The 23,287-nt window shown below is 38.1% G+C and overlaps 1 protein-coding gene across 1 annotated transcript in view; it reads right to left on the reverse strand.

Moving 5' to 3' along the window:
• Nucleotides 1–14,851: 14,851 nt before the first annotated feature.
• The window catches only part of LOC124804985, a 92,379-nt gene continuing 83,943 nt past the window's right edge, over nt 14,852–23,287 (reverse strand). Inside the window, exon 18 of the mRNA XM_047265376.1 lies at nt 14,852–15,275. Within this exon, the coding sequence (XP_047121332.1) occupies nt 15,066–15,275 (210 nt within the window). The 3' untranslated portion in view covers nt 14,852–15,065. The remainder of the gene's footprint in view (nt 15,276–23,287) is intronic.

Here is a 23,287-nt window from a genome sequence, read left to right on the forward strand (position 1 = left end):
TGTAATACAGGGTGTTACAAAAATGTACGGCCAAACTTTCAGGAAACATTCCTCACTCACAAAGAAAGAAATATGTTATGTGGACATGTGTCCGGAAATCCTTACTTTCCATGTTAGAGCTCATTTTATTACTTCTCTTCAAATCACATTAATCATGGAATGGAAACACACAGCAACAGAACGTACCAGCGTGACTTCGAACACTTTGTTACAGGAAATTTTCAAAATACCCTCCATTAGTGAGGATACATGCATCCACCCTCCGTCGCATGGAAACCCTGATGCGTTGATGCAGCCCTGGGGAATGGCGTATTGTATCACAGCCGTCCACAGTACGAGCACGAAGAGTCTCTACATTTGGTACCGGGGTTGCGTAGACAAGAGCTTTCAAATGCCCCCATAAATGAAAGTCAAGAGGATTGAGGTCAGGAGAGCGTGGAGGCCATGGAATTGATCCGCCTCTACCAATCCATCGGTCACCGAATCTGTTGTTGAGAAGCGTACGAACACTTTGACTGAAATGAGCAGGAGCTCTATCTTGCATGAACCACATGTTGTGTCATACTTGTAAAGGCACATGTTCTAGCAGCATAGGTAGAGTATCCCATATGAAATCATGATAACGTGCTCCATTGAGCGTAGGTGGAAGAACATGGGGCCCAATCAAGACACTAACCTGTTGATGCTACTTACTGATGTGCTTGATGCTAGTACTGTAGAGCAATGAGTCGCATGTCAACACAAGCACCGAAGTCAACATTACCTTCCTTCAATTGGGCCAACTGGCGGTGAATCAAGGAAGTACAATACATACAGACGAAACTAAAATGTGCTCTAACATGGAAATTAAGCGTTTCTGGACACATGTGCACATAACATCTTTTCTTTCTTTTTGTGTGAGGAATGTTTCCTGAAAGTTTGGCCGTACCTTTTTGTAACAACCTGTAGATGAAAGGACTTCCAACATTTATTATTTTACAAGTTGATTTGCAACAGTATGGTCAAACAGTTCATCCTTTACATTTGATAAAAACAGTAACCATGGCCTCGATTCAGTTATTGGTTTGAACACCATTGTATTTTACTAGGCATGGTCCTGTTGGAAATGGTATGACATCACTTTCCTCAGACCTGAAAACTAAATCATCACCCAACCAGTTACAAGGGGACCAGTAGTGTGGCATAGACTCCGAACCCTAATGCAGCTTACTTTGGTTCTCTAAGTTAATTACAAGTCAAGTTACATGACACTGAAGTTGTAACGTACCTTTTGGGATGCCCCGCAGTTGTAGTTTTGCTTCTATAGGAACTTAAAATTTTTCAGAATGCTGTCTGATTAATTCATGCATCAAGCTGCAGTTTTTGTACTGGGACAATGTCCTTATCCACTTCTGTTGTTTTCATAAATCACTGAGAGAAAAATGTTGATGGATATTTGAACTACACTGCTGAAACAAGAACCTAGTACACCTGGAAAAATGACATTGTTTTTGACCCAGTAACAGCAATGCCAACTGGGAGATAGTAGATGAACAGAAACAGTTTCAACATTGTCCACAAACGGATGGCATAGTGGCATAGCTAAAGAGCATCACCAATCTCTACTATTTAATAGGGAATACTCACAGCCAGAATGCTCAATGTGATACAAACATGTGAAGCAAGCAGGCAACCATGCGATGGAGATGCACTCATGCTTCCTACAGTCAAATGAGCAAGTTTGATAGGGGTCAAATTGTGGCCTTCTGAGTAGCAGGATGGTCCTTTTGGAGAACTGTCGCACAAATTGAATGTGCTGCTTTATTGCACAACGATGCTGATAATTGTCACATGAACATTCTTGCACTTGTAGATGAGGTTCTGGGCTTCTACACAGCACAGACACCTGCAGTGGAAGACTGTACAACTACCACAGCATAGATAAGAGAGCTTGTGAGCCCACATGTGTTGACGCAAACTGTTGCAAATTGGGTATTAGTAGTGAGACTACAGGCACACACACCTCTAGCCCATCTTCCACACATGCCACAGCATCAACGTGCATGGCTCAACTGGTGCCACCAGAGATGGAACTGCACACCGTGGTCTTCACTGATGAAAGCAGATTTTGTTTTCACATAACTGATGGTAATTTGCACATACACTGTAGACCTGGTGAGGGCTGCCTTGTAGAATGCATCTGCCCAAGATACGCCGGCCCCACCCAGGCCTTCTGGTCTTGGGTGCAATAAGTTACAACTCTTATTCATCTTTAGTGTTTCTGGAGGGCGAACAAGTGTTCAGTACGTGCAGAATGTTGTTAGACCCATTCTTCTGCCATTCTTACAACAGGGAGGTGATGTGTTGTTCCATCATGATAATGCTCACCCACACACTGCCCATTAAACTCAATGTGCTCTGCAAGACATGCAGCAACTTTCCTGGCCACCACAATCTCTGCATTTTGTCTCCAATCGACCATGTATAGTATATGATGGGACGAGAAGTGACTTGTGTGACTCGTCAACTGACAGCTCTTACAGAAAAGGTCAAGCAAGTGTGCTATAACATATCTCAGAACAGCATCACCATCTGTACAATTGACTGGATGCCAGATTCGGTGCCTGCATTTCCACCCGTGGAGGCTACACTGTGTACTAATATGGGTGTTGCACCATGGCTTGATACTCTGTGCCTCAGAACCACTTGTGCTACTGATCTGTAAATACCATCATTTCATGTACTCCATATGCACTATTGTGAGAATAAATCTTGAGTGAACTGAAGACCTTGTGAAAGTGGTTATTAAATTTTGTGACATTAGGACTTAATCATTAGTCCAGAAAATTAATAAGGAAATGAACATGAAAATATGACTCATAACTATGGAAACTGCATAATGCTAATGATGATGATGGCCAAGTATGTATGAGAAGTGCACTTATTTATCCATACATCCACCATAAACTGATAAGTTTGCTTGTGGACCAGTGTCACATGGCATGTATTACACGGTTCAGATTTTCCTGGGTTATGAGAGCTTATTCTCAACGGAAAGTTGCAATCATGGCTGTAATCAATGTATGACTTATAGACCTGGATCTACATCTGTACTCTGTAAACCACTATGAAGTGCATGGTAGAGCATATGTCCTACTGTCAAACGTTTGTTTTTCTTTCCATTCAATTTGTGCATGGAAGGGGGAAGAATGGCTGCTTAAATCTCTCTGTGTGTGCTGTAATTAGTCATTATCTCGTCTTTACAGGCCTAAAGACAGTTGTATGTAGGGGGCTATAGTATATTCCTAGTTCCTCTCTCAATAAGCTTCTGTAGTGTAGTTGGTGCCTATCTTCAGGTGTTTGCCAGTTCAATTTTTTCAGCATTTCTGTAACACTCTCCAGTAATTAAACAAACCTGTGTCAATTCGTGTTGTCTTCCTTCACATATTTTCAATATCCCCCATTAATCATATTTGGTTTGGATTGCACACAACTGAGCAACATTCTAATGTAGGATGCACAATGACTTGCAAGCAATGTCATTCGTATCCTACCAATGAACTGAAGTTTGCTTCCTCTCTTACTCATGACTGAACCTATGTGTTCATTTCGTTTTGTATCCCCACAGGTTATTATACCCATGTATGTATGAGTCAACTGTAGTCATAGGATATATAGACTCCATGATGAGTCACACAGGTGTTTTGAAAGCAATCTCTTTTGTAATTTATTTTTCTGATACAAAGTACGCATTCAAAATGTCATCTTTGCTATCATCATCATGAGTGGACAAAAAGTAGGTCAATAATTGTAGCACACTAACATAGAAATAATGGTCCTTTGTCTGAATTAAATGCTGCCTGTGATGCTGAAGCAGAAATAACATGTATAGAACAAGAACAGAATGTGGAATCAAATTTGACGCAGTTTTTTTCTAGCAGACAAGATCATCATCAATTGTGTGTTGTGCCCTCACTTTTTAATACACTGTGAGAAATTTGAGGGCAAGCAATACATTTCTTACTCAAGCAATTAAATACATTTTTAAGGTGAAAATGACCACATGTTTTTGTATGTTTCCTGTTCCAAACTAATGAAAAAAAAGAAAGAAATGTGGGTCATCAACACTACAGCTTCCTGGAATATCAAGCAGTTTACTCCCTGATGTGTTAATAAATGGCCTTGCATCCTGTCCTTTCTTGTAGTCAGTGTTGTCGCACATTCTGTCTTTAACAGCCTAAGCCACAGCTATGTTCAAAATGTTCAAATGTATGTGAAATCTTATGGGACTTAACTGCTAAGGTCATCAGTCCCTAAGTTGACACACTACTTAACCTAAATTATCTTAAGGACAAACACACACACACACACACACACACACACACACACACACACACACACACACACATATCCATGCCCGAGGGAGGACTCGAACCTCCGCCAGGATCAGCCGCACAGTCCATGACAGCAGCACCTTAGACCGCTCGGCTAATCCAGCATGGCCACAGCTATGACAGTGCTGTATCTGGAGTGCCAGCAGCTGCAGTCTATGTTGCGCAGACAGCACACCTTGCCGTGTGGCAGCTTCTGTAACACTGCTTCCCCACATCATTGTCCTAGGATACCAGGAAGCTCCTGACAACACATGGACACCAGTACTTATCCTATTGCAGACCTTTCTACAATGACTGAAAATGTCAAACTTCTGCAAAGTCGGTGTTGAGTAGCTGCATTTAAACATGCCCACAGCGATCCTGTGCCATACAACCAGATAGGCCATATACGAGGGAAAATCAAAAAGTCTTTGCCCCCTTTTTTTTTTATCAAATTACAAACTAATATGCAAAGTCAACATATCCATACCCAGTGTTGGACCTTTCTTGGTTCGTGTCAGCCGTATCTGCTGGTAGCTCCACTGCACGGCACTGCTGTCAGTTGTTAAAGGTGGTAGTTGTGCTTCTCACATACACAGCATTAGAGCAACAAAGTGTGATTCGTTTTCTATGGAGCAAGGGACGAACAACCATTGGGACCTACAGGGAAATGCAGCCCGCATATGGGGAAAACTGCCTCATTTTGAGAATTGTGAGGTTGTGGTTTTATGAGTTCAACAAAGGCCGTGAAGTCTTGCATGACAAGGAGTGGTCGGGCACATCGTGTTCGTTGCTGACTGGCCACAACATTTCGCGAGTGGATACCATGGTGAAAGCAGATCGGTATGTGCACATCACAGCCATTTCCCAGGAGCTTGGCATATGGGTATGGTAGTGCTTACTACATAATTTACAGGTCCTTAGGTTACCAGAAGGTTTCGCGTCAGTGGGTGTCTAAGCATTTGGATGACACGATGAAAGGCAAGAAAATGATGTCTTCACTGAATCATCTGGAATGGTACTCCAAAGAGCGTGAAGGTTTTCTAGACCAAATTGTTACAGACGATGAAATATAAATACTGCATTTCACGCTGGAATACAAGCAGCACAGCAGGCCGTGGGAACGTCCAGGTTCATCTGTTAATGGCCTTCTGGGATAGCTGTGGGCTGCTCCTGCTGGATTTCATGCCACAAGGTGCAACCAACAATGCTGACTGTTACAGTGTGGACAGTGTGATTCTGTTCCATGACAACGCAAGACCAGATGTGGCAATCAGAACTGCTGAATAGCTCCGTGCATTTCACTGGGAGCTTCTGGAGCACCCAACGTACCTTGTCCCTAGTGATTTCCATGTTTTTGGACTGCTGGAGAAGTTCCTTGCACGACAGCAATTCACAAGTAATGATGAAGCTCTAAGACAGCAATCCGACTGTTGTTCCGTAGTCAGTCTGTGAACTGACTCAGACAGGAAGAATTAAGCATGCTGAACCCCACATAACTGCACAGTGGGTTTTGGTTGCCTGGAAAAGCACTGAAGCACCAATGATCATAAAATCATTCAAGAAATGCTGTATTTCAACCATTCTAGACAGAAGTGAAGACATTTGTGTTAAGTTGGTGCTCTGGAACAACACTGAGGACGATGGAGGAAGAGGAAATGAATCCGTTTCTGATGTAGATTCCTCCGAAGATACCAGCAATGATGATATTAGTGAATAATGTTGAGTAATGGCCGTAATTTATGGAATGTTAGCTTGCATGTCATGTAGATAATCAAGTTAGGCATTCTTTTTTTTAATAACTACTGTTGTTTCGACAGTTCAATAAATTTAGCCTACCAGGTATGCGCCAATAAACTTTTTTTTGATGATGTTGATGTTTAAACTAGGGGTGATCATTATGTTCAGTGGCACATTATATTTGCATAAATACGGCGGTCTTTTATGCTGAGAAATGCTCTCTTTGTCTGTGCTAGATTTCTCCTTACGTTCTCCTTGCGTCACCTGCCATGCACTTATTTTATTTCCATGGTAGCAGAATTCCTTCATTTATGTTAAGTTATTAGTTATGAACCTCATTCCTGCTGCTCATCAATAATTTCATCTTTCTTTGGATCACCTTCAATCTTTATTATACACTAAGTAGACTGTTCACTCTATTAAACAGTTCCAAGTCTTCACTTCCGCAGGTGATAACAAGACCATCATCAAACTTTACCAATAATATATTAGGTCTACAACTTTGCTTCTGCAGTTTTGCAATAGACAGCAGTAACGGCAAGTGCAGTTCAGGTTGTTGGTGACAGGTGTAATACAATAAGCTTAGGCACCTGAAAACATAATGCTATAAAAATATTAGTTGATTTGTGATTGCATCATAAGGTTATTCTTGATTAAGTACATCAACTTGCATACCCATTTCTCGCCATTTGCGGGAAGTTTTAATTTTCTGCTATAACATGAAGAAATCTGAGGCTGTGTGGCTCCTAAAGTGGTGGGTAAGACCAATGGTGAGGGAACTATTAATGGAAGGATGTGCAGAGAATGTTTTCAATGCCTTAAGGACAGTGATTTTGATGTCGAAGACTGGCATGGCGGTTGATGACAGAACATTTTCATAGCTAGTGAAACAAAGACAGTCACAGGACATCATTATCAAAAGCAATTGATGCATTGAAGCCTAGCACTGAAACACAAATGGCCACAATACAGCAATAGACACGTAAAGGTAATTTTGCAGCAGATCAGTGCTCGACCCCATGTCGCAAAACCCATCAAAATATACATGGAAATTTTGAAATGAGAAATCCTATCCCTCCCGCCATATTCTCCATACGTTGCTCTCTCTGACTGCCATCTTTTTCATTCAGTGGCAAACAGTCTGGCTGACCAGCACTTCCGATCATTTGAACAAGAGCAAAGTTGAATCGACTCATGGATCCCCACAAAAGACACCCAGTTCTTCCGCCATGGGATTCATATGCTATCCGAAAGATGGGAGAATGTAGTGGCCAGCGACGGGCAATACTATGAATCATATTTTTTTTAAAGTTTTCACAATAAAGCCCCAAACTTCAAGAAAAAATGGCGGAAGCAAAGTTGTAGACCTAGTACTTTTACTCTGAATTTTAATCCCACTCTTGAACCTTTCTTTGATTTCCTACATTCTTCTTCAATCTACAGGTTGAACAGTAGTGGTGAAAGACTGCATTTGTGTCTTATGCCATTTTTAAGCCAATCAGTTCCCTCTTGGACTTCCATTCTTATTGTTCCATATTGGTTCCTGTACACAGTGTATATTACTCATCTTTCCCTACAGTGTATACCTATTTTTCAGAGAACTTCAAACATCTTGTAACACTTAACATCATCAAATGCTTTTTCTAAGTGTGTAAGTCCTATGAAAGCATCTTCATTCTCATTCTTTTGTATGTTTTTGTGATCAGCAACATCGGTGCATGAGCTGTCAATGTGATTGTAAAACAGCTCCACATTTATCTGCCTTTGCTGTGTTCAGGATTGTGTGGACAATATTCTTATAAAAATTTGACAGCTCCAGTCTCAGAGTCTTCACAGCAACATGAATATTCACCATTTGAGCCCTTCAATAAATATTATGGGTTTTGCCTCATCTGCAGATAAAAAATTTAATGTACAAATTTGATTCTTTACAAATGCTCTAAATATTAATTCTGGTGAATGTTTTACAAATTAGAACATACACAAATCCTTACATAAAATGTTACCTAATCTTTCTCCTGATATGTTTATGTTGTCAGTTGGTATGTGCACTTTTAACTGGCAATCAAATTGTCCACAGTCTTGATGTTTCTGTATGTGTTTTGAATGTCCTAATGTTCTTCAGCTTCAAAAGAAGTACAACAACTTTTTAATTCAGCCAGCCATTTCTTAACTGTTGAAAATGAAAGAGCAGATCCCTATGGAAATTTACCAACTGTGGATAAAATTACTTAGTTCTTAAATTTTGTGAAATAATGTATCAAAACCAAAATGTCATTAATATTAATTGCCAGACCAAAAACTTTTCCTTGCCCTCATAGAACTGGACAGTGTCATTTGCACAGACCGTTAATCAGCACCTCCAAGATGTAACTATTCACTTCCACAATGGCCAAATTCTACTGATGGACATTCCTCCCATAACTAGATTTGAACCAAGCATCTTCACTATTAAATGCAGAGACAAAATCCACTATACATATCACAATATATTTTCTCTTGAGTCTCCATCCTGAGACTTACTATCTGTTAAGTTTGTTATTATACATTTACTTACCAATTGTTTCTAGTTATCTGAAAATTCAGTTTTCACAGAGAGCTCTGAAACAGTCACTATCTGCACTTTTTTAATATTCTTTGTCAGCTCATTTCAGAAGTGCCATAAGCCAAAAGAGAAAAACACTGTGTGATGAATTTTAGCTGAGGGGATTTTGGTAAAATAATTATTTTGAAGGGTTTAGAAATAATCCAAGTATGTTTAAACAGCTTCATCTTCATTCTCTCTTAAGCTCTACAACACAATGCAACCTTGCTAGACATTATGTAGTGTATGCTTAAAGAATACAATAGCAAAAGTTTTGTTCTTTATATAAGAAACTAAAACCATATCTCTTTAATCAGTGATATAAGTCACACATGTAAAAGCGTTGGTTACAAAATGGTTTTTGAACAATTTTAAATCCTTGACACAACACTCCACAGACAAAGACCTCAAAAAGGAAATCAAAATACCAGGAAATGTCATGCATACTGAGCATCAGGCAAAAGAGCGCAATTCTCACATTCAGAAATTGAAAATGAAATAACAGAATAGTTATTTTATGTGGATGGAGACACACAACATAAGCTGCCATATTATCAGAAATATTTATGTAAAACGTTCATTGACAAAAAAAAAAAAACTACATTCTTGCTTGGAATCACAGTACACAAAACAATAACACGGCAGCATATACCCACATTTAAGGTTATGCAACCACATAAATTTGTTTAATCATACTATTCGTGAAATAAATGGCATCTATTTCATATACATATAATGCTATCATGCCAATTCTTGAACAGCTCATAAATTTTCTAACTGGAAGCTTCAACACTGATGATTAAAGACACTCTTACATTATTTCCTATTCATGTTCAACACTCATTTAAATTGCTTAACAGTTCATGCTCTTGAACATAAAACTACAAATTTAACACTTAAAAAAAATAGACAATCTGTCACCAATACTGGCATAATCAGCAAACAGGATGAAAAAGCCAGTGATTGATAATATTCATAAATTTATTTCAGACTGACTGACAACAAGAGCTAAAACCACCTTTCTTCAGTCGCCTGAGATGTACAGGTACACATTTTGTCTTAGGTTTACCAATAATGCACATCACATTAAATATCAGTGCTAAAAGTGTTAGCAGTGACAGCTACAACAAATTACATTACAATGTAAACCAAACACTGTATTTTTCAAGACAATACTTTGCACTATGTCATCATCTGATGTAATATGGTTTAGAAACCCAAATCCATAACACCCGTAAAATTCTAAATTGTTGCTTTGTTTGTATGTAATAATATAAAAACTCAAATACAATGACCTGCTTAGCGAAAAACTGCAATTTTTATTTTTATTAGTTGCCTAGATATACCTCACCACTACTGTAGCATCATCAAAGTGTTTTCTTGTTAATTCTTAAGACATTTATTCATTCTCAGCTCTATTAGATTATCTCTTCTTACATTTGCATTTTACAATACAGCCATATATATATTCTATTGCATACTATCTCCAAAGAAATACACTTTCTATGAAATGTGTCCAAACATTTCCTGTTAAAGGTGTTCTTGCCATTATCATTTAGAATTGTTACACTATTTTAGGACAGTATTACTTTCAATAAAACTACAGAAAGAATAGAATGCTGGTCACCACACAGAGGAGGTGCTACACAGAGGAGGTGCTAAGTCCCAGACTGGTACAAAGAGAAAGAAAACTGAAAATAAATTTGTTTTTGGAGGGGTCTGTCTTGAGTAAAACACAATTTTGTCTTTTCTTTTATTTTCCATATGTTTTGCTGCAGTTTTAGCATGATCAGTGGGCTTTTATTTTCTTACTTGTTACCACATTCCATAATTTTCCTGGGTTTTTATGTTTTTTATAGTGCTTTTCTTCCACAGTCTGTCATGTTTTCTGGTTTCTCCATTTCCTTCACAGTGAAGACATGCACTACTGAACTTTTGTTATCACTGTTTACAAACTGCACTATTGAACTTTCACTGTCACTGTTTACAAACTGAAGTTTGTAATCAGTGATAGTGCAAGTTCAGTAGTGCAGATATTCACAGTGAAGAAAATGGAGAAACCAGAAAACATGACAGACTGTAACAGAAAAACACTACAAAAAACATAAAAACCCCAAAAACCACAGCATGTAGTAACAAGTAAGAGAATAACATCTCACTGCTGATGCTGTAACTTTAGCGAACCATGTACTGGAAATAAAAGAAAAGACGTGTTTTTAAGGATGGAGATCACGATATAAAATTTGGTGAGACCAGCGTGCTAGCGAGGATGTCACATTATTATACACATATGTATAGAGAGGCAATTGAAATCCACAAACATCAATACAATTTTAATCGTAAAGAAGAAGGATTAAAATTGGACAAGATATGGCGGTCGACGTTGCATCAATCACGTGACAATCTATTGCCTGCAATCGAGAGAACAGACGATAGCCAGAGATAGCTACATATCGACGCCACGTGACGTGCGGTGGCACCCTCTACGATCTCCATATAAGCGGCGGCCCCAGCTCCCAGCAGCCAGTCATCGACTCACCTTGGAAGATGTTCTCCGTAGTTGAGAACGAAACGTCAGGGAGAAGAAGTTCTACAGATCGACCACGGCAACTTAGCCTGGAAGTGTTTACTGATGAAGACAAAATGGTGTTTTGTTCAAGGTAGACCCCCTTCAAAAACAAATCTACTGATAAAGCACCTAGCCACTGTCTCCAGGCTCTAAGGCTAGATTGTGTCTTAGCACCCAGAGACAGTAGCCATGTGCGTGTGTAATGTTGTTGTTGTATGAATGTGTGAGAGTTCCACTTCTGAGGAAGGACTCTGTCTAAAGGCTTAAATATTTCTTGTATTCTTTCTCTTTGTGTCTTTCTGTAACTCAACACCTCCTCTGTGTGGTATTAACAATATATCCGATTCATACTGTTGTTATTCCATCCTGAGCTTTTCATAGTACAGTACTACTATTATTCACTTTTAGGAATCATGAAATGATAGGGCAACACTTCCCGTGTCACATGTTGGAACACATTTCATTATGAAGCTTCAAGCTTGCAAATGGTGTGGTGCAGATGGAACTGTTTAAGTATAAAATCTGGAAAACATTTGGACTACCATATAACACAACAAAAAGCAGAGAAATGGAAAAAATGCAAATTCTACAGCAGAAAATGTTATAAAATTGAAAATCATAATTATTTACAAGACAGATAATGAAACATGCAGATGAGGCCACAGGACCTGAGAAACATGTCCAAACAACCACAAAAAAGAGAAATATGACTGCATTTGGATAAGATGATCCATAATGTTCAACATAAAACTCTTAATGTACCAAGCAATCAAATAATTTGCTATAAAATCAGTATATGTGATGTGATTCATTATCCAGGAACTATCGTAAATTGTAGTCTTCTCTCCTGTCTTCATTCTTGCATACAACTATGCATATAAATGACACTTTTATTATCTGCATCTGGTTCGCAGCATGTTGTTTCCTGCACACTCAAACATTAAATTACCCTCCAAGTGAAACTGTGGAGCTTTAAGCAAGTAAAAATAATTTGGGTAACAGAAATGCAGGTAATGGCAGAAATCAATTTGACTCTGTTGGAAGGGATGGAGAAAGTGGGAGGGGGGTGGGGGAGGGGGGTGGGAGGGTGGGGAGACAGGGCAGTAGTAATACATCAAACTGTGAAACATAATAAAATATAGCCAGTTTCACTAATATTTTTAAACAAATAAATCAGGTTCGCACATTTTTGTCACAATATATTTTGTAATAGAGCTTAAACATTTGAATGAGTGTAAAGTAGTTTTGTCAGCAAAGAAAGGCAAATACACAACAATAAACAGCTTAGCCCAAGTTGCTGCACATTATAAACTTACTAACACTGAGTGTAGTTCTTTCACCAAACAATAATTACACCTGATTATATGTTTAAGTGAAAATTTTGTTGGGATGTTGGAAGACCTATTACATTCAAATAAAATGCACAGCTCTACCAAACTGTAACTCTGCAGATATAACTGAAGAAATATTAACTTTCTCATTTAGCAATGAGATAAAAGAGACCTCACAGAAGGTAACGTGGTGCATCTTCCTTATCAATCAGCCAAGCAATTAAAATTGTGCTTTGAACCTCTAACTTGCTGAGGATTGTGCTGGACTGACAATATAAATATGATGTGAGACTGGGCCCAGAATCAATAATCTACTTGGGGAATGTAGACTTTTAACATTTCTGGACCACTATGGTAGAGGTTTCCAACTGGAAGTTTTTAGTCCCATCTATATGGATAACAATAGTTTGGTTACCTATGCCTCAAATACACATTGTGTAAATATGATGAAATGCAATTACACACTTATAAACTTTTCAGGCAAATGCAGCGTACTCTCATACAATTAGGGATAGATTAGCATGTTAATTAGGCCTAGAAAGCTTATCAAGGATCAGGAGACATAAAAAGGCTGCATGGAGGAGTGAAACCTTTGATCTACAGGCACAGATGCTGGATGGATTTTCTCAAAGACAAAAATATAGACACTTGCACATAGTTTTCTTTGAACATAACCATTTCAGTTACAGACAAGGAGTGGACAGATGACTTTTATATTCAACTACCTTAGATCTGTTCTTGTATTTACTATATACTTTCTGGTCCCCTATTCCACCAGAATATTTAAGGATTCCGCAGAATTAACATGTGATGACACACATTTTGAGCAAATTTTAAAAACTGTTTCCATTTTCCTCTATCCTTTCTGCAGAAAAAACAATACAATCCCATATGTTCCAACCACATTCAGTTATGCACAGAGGTTAAATGACAGAAGAATAGCTTAACACAAATGGAAATGATATTGGGAGTATCTTCAGTATTTTACTTCTAAGCAATGTAAGTTCAGCACATTTTGGAACACTGTTAATGGAAGGAACATGATTAGCAGTTCAGTCACATGATAAAACAAGAAAAGGACAAATTAAGTATGGAATGTTGTTGAAAACACGTATTTCATAATTCTACATGTATGTGGATCGATTAAATATATTCGTTTTTTACTATAATTTGTTAAAACAGAAAAACTTTCATTGGAGTACTGTATAAATATATACACAGTACATATCTGGTTTCCACTACAACACAGAAATCACCAAGGTCTTTATTTGTTTCATTAAAAGATTCAGGTACCAAACAGTGAATTTGATGTCATATCAAGCTGAAATAATCAAATACTAACCATTAATATATCTGTAACCCTATATCAACAGTCATTCAAATACATCATAGACGCATGGTGGATATAATTCAGAATTTGAGGTAGTAGAAAGTGTTACACTCTCTTCCTTACGATCTGCAAACAGCAGTTAAAAATTCACAATAATTAGTTCATTTTGTACTAAATTAACTATCAAATACTGTGATCATTGCAGATTTTTCTTCTTCATTAGTACAACCTGAATTCCCAACTAATAAGTATATGAGCATTTAAGAAGTGGGAATGTTACTGTGTACACTGGAATGAACTATTCCATAAATCTGCAAATGGATGAAAAAAGTCAGTTTTTTCTGGTTTTCTCTGGCAATTTCAAATGTCAATAAGTGTCTTGTAAAAGTATCTTCTATTGTTCTTTTTGCAAGGAGATGTTTTGTCATTTCTATTGGCCTTTCTCAAACACGTTTTTTTTTTTTTTAACATCTTACATAAAATTCATAGATGTACCACCATTTAATCAAAAAATAAACGTGACCAGTGACTCTGTACTGTAATAGAAACTTGGATGACTTTTAAGGTGGTTTGCGGTTCAAACACACTGGGTAAATGCTTGCATTTGTTACTGTATCACAGTGAAAATACTTAGAATGGCTTGTCAGTGTTAACTGCAATACTTGAAACTATCAAATACTTGAAACTATAGCATTCAGTAGCCCCACCATCTGTGCACTGATTAGGGGAAAAAAGCAAGGGGACACTTGTCAGCCTGAAACTTTCCAGAAGTTATCAGGTATACAATATTTTATAGTAAATTTTCGTACAAGCACGATTATTTCACAAATTAACATGACACACCTCTTGGAGAACTGCTTCACTTATCACAGCATTCAATGACACACACAATACACAATTGACAAGTCAGCAGTCTACAACACTTACACACTCATCTCACAGAGATGAAATGAAAATATAAATAAAATATGTACTGTTTATGCAGCTGTCAGCACAATCCATAACAGGCAGCTGAATAAACAGGATAAAAAGAGAAAATGTTTATATTTCTCCCTCCTCAGTACAAATATCTCTTAACCTGCTGTCATCAGTTGCAGTCATATAGAATCTCTGTCAATTCCACAGTCTGTAGACATCTCAACATGCTGAATTAACAATTTCATGGAACAGCTTCCTCTTCACTTTCTGAGGAATCTTGCGCTCGTTCCATCATATTGGAGCTATGTTTACGATGTCGAGCATAAGCTTTACTTTCTTCTCCCGTTTGTCGAAAGCTGATGAGTGGATGCAGTGCAGAACGTAAGCTCCAGAATAGCTTTGGAAACAGTATTTCTTGTTGGGCTAACAACTGCTTGCTGCGGTGCCGCTCCTGTTGTAACAGAAATTTGCATCTGACTGACTATGTTCTAAAAACTGTCTTTCAACATGGTCTGCTCTCAAGTACTAGAGCCTTCTGTTAAGAGAAATTCGTACCAATTTTTGATTCCCTTAAAAAAGTAGTAATTGAACACTTAATACAAAAACGTCATATGCACATGGGAGAACAGCTAAAATTAAAACTGCAATGAAATAAAGATATAAGAAATGTTTTCTTGTGAACAGCCACAGAACAACATGCACACACAGTAGGTTAAGAGGTTAAGGACTCTTCCAGAATCTCAAAATTCAACATAAAAAAAATCAAGTATAATAAAAGTATAGAGGCAATATTATGAAAAGTGTAGATTACTTCTCACCATATAGTGGTGATGCTGAGTCGTCGCAGATAGAAATAATAAAAGGACTGTCAAATGAGCAAGCTTTCACACAAAAAGGCCCTCATTGGAATTAGACAAAACACACACACACACACACACACACACACACACACACACACACACATCTTTGGCTGCTGAGGCCGAGGAATAGAGATGCAGTCACGGGTCGGGCTTTAATTCCGGAGTCAGTGGTCATATGTGTGGTGTGTGTGTGTGTGTGTGTGTGTGTGTGTGTGTGTTAGTTGTTATTGTGTGAATGCATTTTCTACTTATAAAGAAGGATTTTGTCTGAAAACTGAAATATTTCTAGTATTCTTTCTCACTGTGCCTGTCTGCAGTGTGTGTGTGTGTGTGTGTGTGTGTGTGTGTGTGTGTGTGTGTGTGTGTGTGTGTTAGTTGTTATTGTGTGAATGCGTTTTCTACTTATAAAGAAGGATTTTGTCTGAAAACTGAAATATTTCTAGTATTCTTTCTCACTGTGCCTGTCTGCAACTCACTGCCTCCTCTACTGTATGTGGTAGTAGCAATCTATCATTTCCATATTTTTGTTATAGTGGAAATGTGAGTTTTAAAAGAGTCTACACAAAAACAACTTAGGGCCACACAGGAAGACAATGCCAATGGTGAAAATTAAGAATGGTGTGTTGGATCTGACGCAAATAAGGCCACTCCAAAATATCAGATGACAATATTTCTTCAAAACTGTCTATGCTAGGAAGTGCGTAGTGGGTAAATTGCTATCAGTGGAAACGTGTGCACAATAACGTCACTTTCTTCAAACTGGACTTTTGCACTATACACTTATCTTGAAACCATAGGTATTTGATACCACAAATGAAAATTCCAACTGCAATAAGATATGAAAAGGGTAGTACTAAAGACAACAGGGATGGGAGACAATAATAATAATAATAATAAGAAGAAGAAGAAGAAGAAGAACGAGTGACGTTATTAGCAAGAATTTTATCACATATTTTGTCTGTCGTGTGTCAACATCACTCAATTTCATTAATAATGCAAGGAGTAAAGGTAGCAGTCCACCAAATAGTTAAGCCACTGAGTCTTCAATAGGCACATAAACAAATTTGAGAATATTGCTAGTTTTCACACAAATCTTTCTTCAGAGTTACAGTGTACACACAGCGGTACACATGTACAGCTACAATGTCCTGAATGACTACAATGTGCTAGCACTGTCCAGTTGAGCTGTAGAGCTGGCACAATGTAGTCTGCAGGGACGAAGTGGCCACACAGCTGTATGTGTGGGTATGCATGGACTATATCTCTGAAGAAGCATTCATCCAAAAGCTAGCGACATTCTCAGCCTATCAACAGCTCAGCATCTCGACTATTACTGAGCAAGGTTAGCATACTGGACTCACATTCGAGAGGACGATGGTTGAAACCGCATCTGGCTATCCTGTTTAGGTTTCCCGCAATTTCCCTAAATCACTTCAGGCAAATGCTGGGATGGTTCCTTTGAAGAGACATGGCCAATTTTCTTCCCCATTCTTCCCTAATCCGAGCTTGTGCTCTGTCTCTAATGGCCTTGTTGTCAACGGGATGACAAACACTAATTTCCTCCTCCTCCACCTCAACTATTCATTGAGCTGTCACTTTATTCCTTCCATTATTTATATATTCCAGTAGCACTGTCCACTAACATACTGTTGAAATTCAGTCGGTTATAACCCTGATTTGTAAGAATTTTCTATGGTTTCTCATAATTTCAATTCTGATGTTGTAGGAAAAAATGATATTCTGTCCACAAATAAAGCTGACTGATATTTCTGCTTATTGTCCAATTCTTTTTACTTCTTTCAGACACAATCACAGTTAAAACGTTTTCAATCACAATTAGTTTCACCTATTCACACTCTCCAAAAATGGTAAGCCTAAAAGCTTGAAGCTTATGGTTTCTGAAGACGGCCAAAGTACAGCCAAAGCCAGTCTCAATTAAAAGTTTGTTAGTGTTACTATGATAAAATCCAAAGGAAATATTGTGAAGACAGGAAAAAACAAATATAAAGGACGTGAAAATGCAAAACTTTTCAGAGTCGGTGACTTCTCCTGGCGGAAGGATTGAAGAGAAAGGAAGAAGGATGAAGCAAAAGACTGCTGAAGTTTAGGAAATGCAGAGAGTTAATGGAAAAGTCACACAGAATCCTGATTGATCAAAATACATCATGCAGGAGAAGTCAACAGGAGCAGAAACTAAGTGAATTACACATGGTAATGAAGGGGGGGAGGGGGGGGGGGGAACAGACAGGTTGGAAAATAAAATGGAAGTAAAGAAAAGGAATAGTCGCTGAAAAGAAATGCTGAGACCATAGAAATTAACATAAATGTACACCAGGTGGGTGACGAAAACAAGCACATGTTGTAACACCAGTTCCCACCTGTGGATTTCTGAGAAACTGTTGTTAGGCTGGAGAAACCAGATGGAATGTTTGGTGAAACAGGCACAGAGGTCATGACTGTCATGCAGTAGAGCATGCTCTGCAACTCACAATATATTGTTGCAGAGCATGCTCTAAAACATGATAGTTGTGACTTTGGTGCCCCTTTCACCATTCGCCACAACCCCTCCCCCTCCCCCCAGCCTAAATTTACATTAATTTCTGTGGTCTCAGCAGTCCTTTTCAGTAACTGTTCCCTCTTCTTTGCTCTCCTTTTATTTTCCCACATCTTTTATTTTCCGTCCTATCTCTCCCCCCCCTACTATTAGCTTTCCACTCTTACTGACTCTTGCATGATTTTTTTTTCAGTAATCTCTGTCTTACTTTCTACCCATCTTCCATTTTTAAGCTCTCAGATTTTCAAATTTCATATGGAGCAGGTACCAACAATCAGTCTTTCTTTCTAATCCCTTCTGATTAGTCTCCCCTCTCCCATGGTTCTGGGCTGTTTTCCCCGAATTATCTTAACTTCGTAATTTTCACCAGTCTTTTTCCTTCATCCCTCTTCCCTTCTCTTCAACCCTTCTGCCAGAGGGAGCCATTGGCTATAAAAGGTTACTCATTTCCACATCCCACATAGATTTTATTATCTATACAATTAAGATGTATTTCCAAACATTGATAACTTTTATTGATATAAAGGAAATAAAAAGAACTTTATACGTATAGTTTTACTCTCACTCACTACTGATGTTTCCTGATGACCTGAACAGTTAGTTGGTATGCAGAATGCACTCCACCAAACTGTGGTAAATATGAAAATTGGCATAATATTAATATTAAATGAGTGTTTATATGCATTTTATCCTTTTTGCAACAGTGGCACATAATGGTTTCTTATAATTTTATTTTAATTATTGACAACATAACAATGATGATGCCATACAAGCTACAATAGCAATTTATATGTTGCTTTATGAACGTCACACAGATCGAAACTCACAGCAAATAAAGATTTGTTTATAACCAGCTTGTGGTGTTGTAGAAAAATGACTTCCCTTAAATATTTGGTATCTGTGGGTCCTCACCTGCAGATATCTACTACTAATTTGTGTTTCTATGATCTGCAACTTGTTACATTTGTCAGTTTATAATCCCTGCACTGTGCAGTTTTACACATGTATCTGGAGAAGATTCAATTCTTCGTGACTTAAAACTCCTTTTATGAAGCAGCTATTAATTAGGAAAGTGTAAGATCAATGTATTTCTAATGAACATCCCTTCCCATGATAGATTTAGCATAACAAAGGATATTACTCATATTCAGAGGCAGCTTTGATTTCAACACAAGAGAAAGCTGCACATCTCTTACCAGCATGGTAAAATTCACGCATGCCTGATACTCCCACAGATTTTTTTTTTTTTCTTTTTTTTTTCTCCTTCAATCTTGTCACAAAATGGTCGTTTTTCACTGTCAAATGCACCTCTAATAAAAAAAAGGGAAGTTGGAAATAGTGCACTTTATCCAGCAAGGAACTTATTAGCAACTGAATCTATCGAAATATGTTTCATGCCCTTATTTCATCTAATCATTTGTGAAACTCTAGTTGCATGGTGACACTTGTGCTACTGTATTCTAGTGCACTCCAGTGACACATTTACAAACTAAGTATATTGTAGTAATTCAAGAATTTCTGTGTAAATTCTAGAACCGCTCAGCCTTCTACCGTCTTGAACACATGATATTCTGGATATGAGTGTGGGATGGTAGAACCCTACCTACTGCGCGTCACATGTTTGTGTGTGCAGGTTTAAAATCAGTTGCAGGAAGAAAGTAGATGCGGTGGTCAGACAGCACTGACAAGTACCTGTCGGACAATCCATAGATGTTTTAGTGAGTGTGTAAGGAAGAACCATGGAGTTTATATGAAGCTCTGAGCTTATTGTGTCATTGACTATTGTTATTAAAACAAGAACAGTTGAAAAAGTACTCTTGTAGACTCTTGATGCAACCTTGTTAGAAGCAAGACTCATTTTATGATTCATGTTAAGAAAGGTCATGGTATCCAAGCCAACTTTATTTCAACTGTAACTCAATTTGTTTCTAGCGTCTCACTGTACGAGAGACTTGCAGGATGTTATATATTTGTGTGGGAAGAGAAATTTGTATTGTGTATGGAGGTCAAATACATCGTTAGTTGATGAAAAGTAAAGTTTGTATGTCTTCTTATTTCATAAGTAGAAAGAGTCTAAAAATTCCTGTACCTAGCGTTATTCGATGGAGAAGAAGTCAAGAGGGTTTCCAGCGGCCAGCTATTCAGTAAAGAAGAGTGACTGCAAATTCCAAGTAAAGAAGTGTAAGGTGGTTTGGGGGAATAAGTTGATGTAACTCAGATCCACACTCAGACTTTAAGTCATCAGAATGTTAGAATATCTGTACTACAGTGGACAGAACAGCCAATGCCACTATCATGATATATTTCTAACTCTATCAAAATATTCGTGGTACAACTCCCTTCTACTCCACTTTTAGAGTCTTCTGGTAGCCAAGAAAGAGCTTTATTGTGTAAAAGCCATGCCCCAAACCTCTGCTAGATGGAGTTAAAAGGCATTTCAAGGTGTAGCCAAACATATATTACCTGTCTGAAAAACATCATTTTATATCCACAGTTCTAAAAATTTTGACTGTCATTGTTTCAATCTGAGTGGAATATTTTCAAAATGCATCCTTATAATTTAAATTCAGTAATATAATATTGAAAAATATATTTTAATATATCTTTTGGAGCAGTGCTGCCATAGAGTTTTAACTAAGGGTCACATCTGCTTGCATTTATTACTTTTATTACTGTGTAATAATTAGTCTATAGGCTCTACAATCTCTAAACTCATGCTTCAGATGAACAACAATTCTTGTCACATTTTATACTTACAAAGTGCATTCCATAAGTAATGCAACCAAATTCATAAAAAATCATTTATTAAATACATTCATACAAATAATCAAAAATTTTCAAAATAGCACCCTCTTGCGTCGATACATTTCTGGAGGCAGTGTTTCCATGTCTGGAAGGCATCCTGGAATGCCTTTTCTGAAATGTCCTTTAGAGCTAATGTAACATGCGCCTGGATGCTTTCAATCGTGTCCCAATGTTTTCCTTTCATGACTCCTTTTAACCGAGGAAACAAAAACAAGTCATCGGCAGCCAGGTCAGGACTGTAGGGAGGCTGGGAACCAATGGGGTCTTGGTCCTGGCCAAGAAGTCATTGACAATGAAGGCACTGAGACTCGGTGCATTTTCATGGTGAACTTTTCACATGTCCTTCATGTCGCTTCACAGCACGAGACCCTCCTTTTCAGTCTTCTGAACACTTCCAAGTAGAGTTCACTGTAGTCCTGGTAGGTACGAATTTGTGGTAGACAATGCCTCTGGCATCAAAGAAGACAATGAGCATGGTTTTGATCCTGGATTTGCTCATGTGTGCCTTCTTGGGATGGGGCGACGATGGGGTGAGCCACTCTGAACTCTGCCTTTTTGTCTCAGAGTCGTACTCAAAAATCCACGACTCATCACCAGTGATAACAGAGTTTAAAAAATGAGGATCATTCTCACACATTTCCAACATTTCTCGGCACCGAAGCACTCGCATGTGCTTGTGTTCGTCGGTCAACACTTTTGGGACAAGTTTGGCACACACCTTTCTCATGTTCAAATCTTCAGCCACAAAGCAGAAAATGGTTGTTTCTGACATGTTTAGAGTTTGTGCTATCAATTGAAGGCTCAACCGTCTGTCAGAGTTCAAACAATTGCGCACACATTTTCATCGATTCATGCGGTTGACGGCCGGCCACTGCGAGGTTCGTTGGTGATGTCTCGGCCCTCCATGAACGACTTGTGCCATCAGAAAACTTGTGATTTGGACAAGCAATCAGTCCCAAAGACATGCTGTAGTAATGGAAATGTTTCGGTGGTGGACTTCCCAAGTTTAACGCTAAATTTTATAGTGTACCATTGCTCTACAGAATGATCCATTGTATCGTGTTACGTAAACTCAAAACAAGGTTGACGGAAATGCATGTCCTGACTCTCCGGCAGCTCGTAGCCGAATGAGACAAAGAGCATTTTGAAGCTAACACCCCACTCCACTTAGCCCAGCCGGTTACAACATGCTGTCGTGTACTGTTGCATCAGAAAAAAATTGGTCGCATTATTTACGGAATACACTCTGTATGGTAATATATGCCCAGTCTTAAAACAGCTTTGATGCAAATGTTTGAACGTTCACATTATTCATGCTGAAGAGTGTAAGAGGAAAAAGTCTCCATTACATATGTTGATTTTATATCCATGTTGTGTAGCTTCAAATAAATGAACAAGCACAAGTTGGGTTTCTTGTTAACAAGATAACTATCTCTATTTTGTTTTTAGAATTGTTTCATTTTCATAGTCTGCAGTTGTTGTATTCTTTTCTGAGATATTCCTTTTAAGATACATGCAGTGCCGAGAGCAGTCAGGCTGCCCGTGATGTCATCGCAAACAGCAGCAAAGAAACCTCAGGCCATGTGCAGCTCCCAAGGAATTTTGAAGACCCGAATGCAGAGCTGACAAGAATGTCAATGAAAAATTCATTTGTTTCTGGTGTGAGAATAAGGTCAGTCAGTCCTGCTCGTATGTATTCGTCTATGTTTACGAAGAAATAATAAATTGTTATTCTGTATTTGAGGAATGGTGCTACTCCTTTAGTAGAGTAGTGTGATGTAAAATAAAAAAGTATTCTGTCAAGAGCTAGTAGATGTTCACTCCACTGAAGACGGAAGATAGTCGAAGGCCCTTTCACATGCTAACCACTTAGTGAAGAATACTGGCACAAGGAACTAAGTCCATGCCACAAAAACTGTCAAAAAATAGATGGTATCGAAATTATGGTCATTTTAAAAGTGCAAGTACGATGCAGTCAGAAAATTCAATCATAAGTTTGAAGTTCTTCAACCAGTGCTAATAAGACAACAGACAATATCAAGAACAAATATGAATTATAGAAAGGAAAAAATCATGCTTTATAATTATGAGTAGTGCAGTGGAACTATATTACACTAAGGTGCACAACTTTAAAACGTAAATTTGTTGCACTGTGATTCAAACATCACAAAAGTAATACTGCCATTGTTAAAAAGTATGCTGACCAGTTTTAAAATTGTAAAAAGGCTTATCAAGAGAATAATG

This window comes from Schistocerca piceifrons, chromosome 7 (assembly GCF_021461385.2).
Source record: "Schistocerca piceifrons isolate TAMUIC-IGC-003096 chromosome 7, iqSchPice1.1, whole genome shotgun sequence".
Lineage (NCBI taxonomy): Eukaryota > Metazoa > Arthropoda > Insecta > Orthoptera > Acrididae > Schistocerca > Schistocerca piceifrons.